A 9,237-nucleotide genomic window follows, 5' to 3' on the forward strand; every position below is an offset into this window, starting at 1 on the left:
TTAGCTGCATTAAATTGACTAGAATGGAATTCACATGTTAAGTTAAATCGATGATTGCATTCTCATATGATACACAACCAAATAGCCACCGTGGTCCAGTAGTAGAAGTCATTATTGCAACGGGCGGGTTGGGTGTTTTAAGAAATAAACTTCCTAACACGTACTCTCACACGAACTCAAATCTCTAAATTAGTTTTCTAAGTTTTCCTTAAAATTTAGTGGCAACTATTAAAATAAATTGTTTTTTTGAAAAAGAAACATCGCGTGGATGAATTTCCCTTATCAACACTTTCCAACTAATTAAAAAAAATGAAAAAAAAGGAAGACAATTAAGACGTCGTTTGGCCTTTAGAGAGACTCATTGATTCATTGGTGAGCAGAGATCAATTGACTTATTTGAGACCCTTTATACAAAAAAAAATGCAGCAAGACCTACTTAAGATGGGTACTAACTATCTTAAGTTTAGAACGGGTCAAATATGACCATATGGGGTAATATTGTAATAAAGATAAAACTTTTGACCTTTTTTAGGCAACCTACAATGTAATTTGGTATGTATTTGAACCGTCTAATACCCGCTTAAGACGATAGTGACCGTCCCGTCTTCCTAAATGAAATTTTGTTGAAAAAAGAGAGAGAGAGAGACTCCGTTGGCGAGCTTATTGACATGGCGGGAGAAACTTGAGACATTCAACATTGAACATTGAACCTCCAACATTAATAAACATTAAGAATTAAAGATGAGGAAGGAGGATGGAGAGATAGAGAAAGGTCGATTACTCAACTTAGCGCTCGATTTCGGATTCGAAGAACATGCTGCTCTCAAATGCTTGGATCGTCTTATTCTTCTCTATGGTTTCCTTTCCTTTCTCCCCTTTTTATTTTATTTTATTATAAACCCTAGCCCTATTTTTATTCTACTTTATTATTATTTGTATTCTATTCTATTCTTTTAATTGAATATGATTAATTGATTTGCTTTTATTTTCATGAATTTGTGTTACCATTTCAATTTATAGTTTTATCATCTTCACTTATTGTTTTTGTTATCGTCAGTGAAACCAATATCCAGCTAAATACACCCATGTCAAAATCATATTTTACTTATAGGCAATGATAACATTTCAAAGTCGAGTTGTTAATTTATCGAGTTTGATTTCACTCTTCTACTGCTCTAGCTCTAATGTCACAACTCAGAAATCAAGTCCTTGTATGCTTTTTGTTCATCACTATTTAAAGGTGAAGATGGACAAGATTTCATCACCATTGAGTTCTGTGGTGATGATTTTCTCACAATGTTGGCCGAGTCTGTTGAACACACTGAGGAATGGGATGATCTACAAGCCATGGAAACCGAGACTTGTGGTGCTCTAACTACCATCTTGCACAAACAAATTCCAACTGATGAATTTCAACATGGCAAGGATTCAAGTAACGATATTTACATCATAGACGATTCTCCTGAAAAAAAGATCCCTCAAGATGTACTCACGCTAGATTCAGACAGCGAAATGGTGGATTTGAATTTTGAAACTTTTGCCAATAGGAAATCAGCATCAACGCCATATTCTGGTCGTAATCTGCACAACAGCTTTACTGGGGTAAGATGTCTTTTCACCACATGTAGCTTTATTAAGTGATACACTGGTGTGCCATGGTGTGTCTTGTTATACAACTGATGAAGTTCCTTACATGTTGGCACAAACCTTAAGTTATATGTATGAAAATGTTTATAATATTTAAGCTTTAACTGATGAATGTGAAGTTAAAGCTAAAGCTATCACAAGTTACTCCAGCACTTCTAATGCGTATTGCATGTTGGGTCCATAGCTTTTACCTCTGAAGAGTCGCTTGGATTGAGGGTAGTGTTATGAGAGCAATGGACATCAAGACAAAGGAGAAAATGAGTGAAGTGAGGACGGTGAAGGAAAGATGTCCGGACTGTGAAGGGAGGATGAAGGGGTGGTAGGGAAACTTTTTCGCCCATATGCGGGTAATGCATTACTCTTGTGGGAAAATGGGTAACTATTAGCCCTTTTTATCAGATTATAATTACCCTCTCATCATCTATTTCCTATTATCCACGACCACCACCTCCACCTCCTATTTTCTTTCTTTTTCCTTCCATTACCCCTATAACGATCACTGACAAACCAATCAAGCCCCTGAAATTAAGAAATACCATACTAAGCTAATTTCTCATTAATTGCTTATGCAGTTTCCCTTTCTGTCTAAATTTGAATATTTGTTTCTTTGCTCCCAAACACTTAATGTCTTGCTGTAATTTCACCATTCCCAATAGAAGATAATTGTAGTGAACTGATAACAGATTCTAATATGAAAGTGCTGTAATTTTGTCATGAACACTGATTTTTTTTGAAGGTGAGCAGTGTCACAAGTGATACATTACCTTCTGTCTCTCGTAAAAGGGCTTGGAGCAGTTCAAAGGGCTATCAGGGATTGAACAGCAGTGAGGACACTTTAACTTTTGAAGAATTGGAGGCTTTGGATGATTTTGAGTTAGCGAACATTGTTATCTTTGGTAACAAGTCTTTTCGCCCATTGCAACACCAGGCATGTAAAGCATTTGTCCAAATGCAAGATAGCTTTATTCTTATGCCAACAGGAGGTGGGAAAAGTCTGTGTTACCAGGTTATTGTCTTATCCTCATCTCAAGAAATTATAATCTAATTTGTTTGGTATGGTAATGTCATAGAGTCGTTTTCGTTAACATTTCCGACACACTTTTTAAAACCTGAAAGTTTAGGGAAGTGTTGGTACCAGATTGTCTGGTTTTCTTAAGTTTATGCCTAGCTGAAAGAATCATGACCACTTTATACACCTACCTAGGTATCCATCCTGGTGGATATGTATCTAGCACTGGCGTGCTATGGAAATTGTAAAGTCCAAGCAAGATAGCATTGTTAAATGATTATGAATCTTATATAACAATTATCTATGTGGGACTCTGGATACAAGTTTTAATCTCCTGCTTCTCAAAGTTGTGGAAGGTTATTAAACACTGTCAGAGCATAACATATGCTTCTGATGGCTTGTTGAATAATTTTGATATTCAATCTAGACATATTCTCCGGACTTTGTGACTTGCTGAAAATACTATTTCTCCAAACTTATTTTTGCTTTGCATGGTCTTGCAGCTTCCAGCAACTCTCAAACCTGGTGTGACAATAGTGATTTCCCCATTGCTGTCCCTTATACAAGATCAAATAATCACACTGAATCTGAAATACGGGATACCAGCAACTTTTCTAAATTCCCAGCAAAGTCCTTCACAAGCTGCTACAATTCTACAAGAGCTACGGTAAGATTGATTTTGGTTAGTAACTAATTATATTTCAAAGTTCAATTTGGCTTCCTGGTTGCTAGATGGCTAGATAACTTTCAGAGCAGTTGCTCTTCTCCTGGTACTGTTGCTCAATATCTCTTACTTTCTTTTTTACAGGAGAGACAAGCCCTCTTGTAAGCTGTTGTATGTGACTCCAGAAAGAGTGTCTGGAAATGCATCTTTTTTTGAGACTTTAAAATTCATGCATCGAAAGGTATGATCTGTGTGTCTTATTAAATTTTCGTTACCCTGACTTCTTGGAGCACAAATTTGGCTGAATAAGAACATGTATCATCGACCTGATTGACAGGGACAATTAGCAGGCTTTGTCGTTGATGAAGCACACTGTGTCAGGTACGATTCTTCTAATTTAACATTCAAAACATGAATAAATTTGGCAGAACATAAGTTTCTGCTCATCACTTGCATTAATATCGAAGTTTTTGCCATCACCATATGCTTCTTGCCCATGCTTCTTGTGATTTCTAACCAAAAAAAAAAAAAAAAAGAAAAAGAAAAATCCGATTGCACAATCTTAAAGCATAATGGATTGGAATCAATCCGAAGAGTTCCGGACACATTTATTCAGCAGTCACCACACTACAAAAGCCAACTCCTGCATAATTTTCGGTATGATATAGGAAGTAATATATCAATCCTGTGATAGTCAGCAGAAATATGAACCCTTCATGTTGGTGTTTGAACTTTGAAGTGCTTATTTTGGTTTCATTAGTGGACTTTGTGTCATTGGAAAAGGTGAAATTGCAAGATTTGTTTATAAAGGAATATTTCAGAGTAACAACAAACCGTGGAAACGTGCTATCAATTTCTTTTTTTGTCTTTTTGCTGGAAAAGAAAAGAAAAGAAACGTAGGGACATCATGAGTTCATGACTTTCTCTCATATTAGCGAGATAAATTAAGGAATGTGGCCTAAACTAAACATTGGTACTACATTGAAAAATGCAACTATGAGGAACTTCTGTGTTGGGATCACTATGTCATAAAAGTAGGTGATATTTGCTTCATACTTCTCTTCCAGAATCTGACTATTTCATTAACTGTTCTCCTATGCTTGTAGCCAATGGGGACATGACTTCCGTCCAGATTATCGGAGACTGGGATGCTTGAAGCAGAATTTTCCAACCATTCCTGTGATGGCATTAACTGCGACAGCAACTCATACTGTCCGCAAGGTAATTATTATCCTCTTTTCAGATTTGTTTGCTTTGCTTATGGCTTAAATTTTAGGCACCTTATTTATAGAGATCTACTGCAGGACATTTTAAATGCATTGAAAATACCTCGTGCTATGGTGCTGGAGACAAGCTTTGATAGACCTAACTTAAAATATGAAGTAATTAATAAGATCAAGGAACCACTTGCCCAGCTTGGTAAACTACTGAAGGAGCGGTTCAAAAATTCTTGTGGAATTGTATACTGTCTTTCAAAGAATGAAAGTGTAGAGGTTGCAAAGTTCCTAAATGAAAAATGCAAAATTAAAACAGTTTTTTACCATGCTGGTTTAGCAGCACGTCAAAGAGTTACTGTTCAGAAGAAATGGCATACAGGGGAGGTGCAAGTCGTGTGTGCTACTATAGCTTTTGGCATGGGAATTGATAAAGCTGATGTGGTAAGTAGAAAACGTACAAATAGTTGTTTTTGATGTAGAATTAGATCGCTTTAGACGTGAAATTGACAGCCTCAAAATATGCAACGGAATTGTGTTGTGTATATTATGTAAAAGATCATAACCAAGGAATTAAGTTGAACAATCTGCGTGAATTTGAGCAAAGTAACCGGGATAGATAAGCTAAATCTTGTTCTAAGATCGCAAGGTTATAGCTTGACTTGACTCGAGGTTATAGCTCGACTTGCTATAACTCAACCTCGCAAGGAAGAGTACTAAATCTAATCTCGCAAGATTAAACCCTAATTTCACAAACTGTGAACTTTTTATTAATTCTCCATAATCTGAAAAATAGGGTTACAAGAGGCCCTATTTATACTGCAAATTAAATCTAAGCTAGCTTGGACAATAATCTATCTCCCCAAGTCTTTCTTAAACTAACTAGGAAACTTTTTTAATTATTAACTAAGTTAACAACCAGATTTGTTGAAACCTAATAAAACTATGATTAGGAAATACATAATTTTTCCTAAATTTATTCGAAAACAGTAAATAAAATAAGCTAAATACTACTCCTACACGGTTCAGGAAACCGTGCTCTCCTACACGGCCTTGGAAACCGTGCTTTCTAGCTCTTTCCTCATCGCTGCCCTATTGCACCCGCACCAGTTTTGCTCTCTTTGCTTCATTTTATTTGTAGTTTGATATTAGCTTCATCTTGTCTTGGTGACTCCTATATGTAGGTCGACTATTTTTTTCATTAGATGGTCTCATTGTATGAGATGTGACTCAAAAGATGCAAACCGGCTACTCTCTCATTTGACAGTCTCATTTATCTTCAAACTGAATCTCATGTACTTTAAGGAAATTTCTTTGTGATCTTTATAATTGTTTACAGTAGCAATCCATTCCCCAAATCTAACCGAACGCCGAACGCCGAAAAATGAACATTGGTTTGATGCTTAGGTTTACATATGAACTAGGGACAGTTACTTTTAATATTTTACAAGAATTTGTAAATGTTTAATTCAGCTGATTTAGTCCATTCAAACTATTAATTTGATATCTTGGATGTAATGTAATGTCTTCTTTGTATAGTTTCTTGGTTCATATTGCTCAGAAAATGCTTTCTCTACTAAGAGTTTTGATGCTATTTTTCTCTTCAAGAAATCTCTGACAGTCTCTCTGTTGATCTCCAGCGTTTTGTTATCCATAATACAATGTCCAAATCAATTGAGAGCTATTATCAGGAATCTGGAAGGGCTGGGAGAGATAACCTTCCTGCAGTCTGCATTGCCTTGTATCAGAAAAAGGATTTTAGTCGAATTGTCTGCATGTTAAGAAACGGGCTAGGTTTTAACAAGGAAAGCTTCAAGAGAGGGATGGCTCAGGCTCAGAAAATGAAGGAGTATTGTGAACTAAAGGTGAGTACAGCATCATCATTTTTATTTGAGTCCACCATTTGTGAAACTTCCATTTTCAGTGGAGTCGAACAACATCGTGTATTCTGTATTGTGATAGAATAGAGTAAAATGGCTCGCTTTTTAGTTTACACTTGTATATTTACTATTATAACTAGTTTAGATCCGGCGCAATGAATGTGCGGTATTCATAGAGTTTTTATTTTTGTATTACTTAATCATGCTACCATTAATTTTTCATATTACGTCATTATATTATGAGAAAAAAAAAATTGAACTGTAAAATTATTCAAGAAAACTAAGTAAAATTGAACTGTAAAATAATATGGTATCTCATTAATTGTTCATTTTTCTCGTTATTGTATTTTGTTTCGAGCAAAAAAAAAAAAAAATTAAAACTGAAAATTAATTCAAGAAAATTGAATAATGTGCTGAATTGTATTTTTTTTAAATATTTTTTATACCACAAAGCTAATGCTTCCAATTTATAAATTCTCTCAATTTTTTTTTGTTATGAAAGTAAACAAAATGATTTATAGTTTTGTTTATACATAGAATATAATGAATAGTATGAGTCAAGTCATTCTCAAATAATAAAATATAGTTTTATATTATTTATACTTTAATCAAAACTTCCTTATTTAAAAAGATGCTTTATACTGAAATACATTATAATTATTAATTTCCTGAATACAATTAAATTATCAATAACTTTCTTATTTAAAAAGATGCTTTTTGGAGGGAAAATTTGTGAGTTCGCCTATTCTTTTAGTAGATAAGGGGATTAATTTTTACTCCATATTTTAGTTTTTACAATTTTTTGATATTTCTAGTATTTAAGTTTCTACTAAAAGAAAATTTGTTCTCATTTTATGACTTTTATACCTATAAGTTACGATAGGCTTTTTATCATGTTCTCGCTCCCTTTTCTTCGTTTCGTATTTTCTCTTATTTATATGTATTAGGTATGCCACCGGTAAGTGAGGACGATTCATATCAGCCGACCCCAAATCATTTTAGGATTAAGTCTCTGATGTTGTTGTGACGTAGATGCAATTTCATCATGGATCGTCTTAAAATAGCTTCTCTATGTTGTTACCAGACTTAGCACATAGATAAGTCTTGGTACATTCAGTACCAAGATTATACAATCGGTTGTGACAACCGGTCTGTAGTTTATTTTGAGCTTCTATGCAAGGTTTTGGAGTTTGTAGTTTGTAAATTCTGAGAGTATACATATTATGAGTTTCTTTGGGCATATTCGTATCATTTAGATATAGATTTTGAGCTTTCAGTCTTAATTCTTGAACTTAAAAACTGTTTTTGAACACATTGTATTTTGTTTGAAACATTCTTGGACAGTTGAACTTGTATAAAATATTTTTGAACACACTAGTATTTTGTTTAAGACATAATTATGTTTTAGATAGATTTTAGGCTTTTAGCTTTTATAAGCAGACATCTTGACATTGGACCTGTTGTATTAACAACCGATTATATTATCATTTTTCCGTCCATATCCAAACCGCCTTTATCCCCGCTACTGAGGCACTAGGGTAAGGTTATTTTGCTTATAATATCTAAACGCAAGATTCTAATATGCTTGTGAACTTTTTCAGGATGACTGCAGGAGAAAAACCTTGCTTGCACATTTCGGTGAAACTTTTGACGCAAAAGCATGTAAATATGGTGCTAATCCTTGTGACAACTGCTTGGACAGACCGACATTAGAATGATAATTTATTGCAAAGGTGTTTGCTTTCTGTACAAGTACCAGTTCATTTTTTGTTGAGAAGGCAACTTCGGCAAAAGAAATCAATCTGCACAGAGAAAATGTTGACAAGTGAAAATTGTGGAACAAGGGACCTATTTGCTGTGGCCAATTGTCATCCTTACCGTGGGATGAGAGGATTAAGTCATTAAACACGTAGAATGGTTTGGTTTTGAAACGTATATTTTATTAAATTTAACATACGTGTCGCACGACTTATATTTTCTGGGATATCGTTTTTTTTTTATGACGAGGGGGTTGAATCCCTCCGGGTCCATGCATTCCCGCACCACCACATGGACCATGTAAGCCACCCCTTTCGGGGGCTGCAGTGACCAAGTGATCATCGTCCCAACTGGTAGTCGAACCCGGAACCTCTCAATATATCGTGTTTGTTATATGTTTGTATCTTTATCTATTTCACTATTTCAGTGTTACCTAGCCAACTCCTTGATTTAAACCCATGAAAAATTGCACAGAAATCGGGATATACTTCCTCCATTCAATTCCACTCTACCACTTTGCTTTTTCACGTTTGCCAACGCATGTTTTACACGGTAAATATCGTTAGCTACGTATTTGCAAAAATTATAAAAATTAGATATTTTTAATGTACTCGTAAAGACGAATCAAACAAGATCCCACATGAATGTATTTTCACTTATATATTGAGAGAAAATCGAAATTGAATGTGCATTTATGAATAGTATAGAAAATAAAAATAGGTGGAATGGAGTTGAATGGAGGAAGTATGTGCTAACACTTTTCCAAAGTAATTAATTATCTTTGTATGACATTGTATAAAGTAAACTACTTACTTTCCATCCGTCATTTGTTTACCTATTACATTTTGGGAGTTTTAGTCAATAATCTACCTTTCTATTTTGGGAATCACTTTCATTAGCAATTTGATCCTCCACATCCAATTTGGTTCACTTATGTCTCCAATAATGGGATCCCTTCTTTTTTCTTAGTATTTATGTCAAAATCAAAAGTAAACAAATAGTCAGGATGGAGGGACTACCTTTGAAATTAAAACAAATACAACATAATAGATTCACCAACTATGA

General features: G+C 34.6%; 1 protein-coding gene across 1 annotated transcript; it reads left to right on the top strand.

Annotated features, from left to right (window-relative positions):
* Nucleotides 1-582: 582 nt before the first annotated feature.
* Nucleotides 583-8,613, top strand: LOC141642798 (ATP-dependent DNA helicase Q-like 1). The gene is made up of 10 exons (XM_074451740.1): nt 583-856; nt 1,241-1,602; nt 2,384-2,653; nt 3,160-3,323; nt 3,465-3,561; nt 3,658-3,701; nt 4,427-4,541; nt 4,625-4,978; nt 6,175-6,399; nt 8,016-8,613. Exons 1-10 carry the CDS (start codon nt 742-744, stop codon nt 8,130-8,132), a joined length of 1,863 nt encoding a protein of 620 aa, XP_074307841.1. The 5' UTR covers nt 583-741; the 3' UTR covers nt 8,133-8,613.
* Nucleotides 8,614-9,237: the final 624 nt, after the last annotated feature.

This window comes from Silene latifolia, chromosome 2, assembly GCF_048544455.1.
Source record: "Silene latifolia isolate original U9 population chromosome 2, ASM4854445v1, whole genome shotgun sequence".
Taxonomy (NCBI): Eukaryota; Viridiplantae; Streptophyta; class Magnoliopsida; order Caryophyllales; family Caryophyllaceae; genus Silene; species Silene latifolia.

Bases quoted from the DNA above. Each gene is read 5' to 3' on its own strand.
- LOC141642798 (XM_074451740.1), top strand. From the start codon at position 742: ATGAGGAAGGAGGATGGAGAGATAGAGAAAGGTCGATTACTCAACTTA. The intron at 857-1,240 runs GTTTCCTTTCCT...CACTATTTAAAG, and splicing joins TCGTCTTATTCTTCTCTATG to GTGAAGATGGACAAGATTTC. The intron at 3,324-3,464 runs GTAAGATTGATT...TCTTTTTTACAG, and splicing joins ACAATTCTACAAGAGCTACG to GAGAGACAAGCCCTCTTGTA.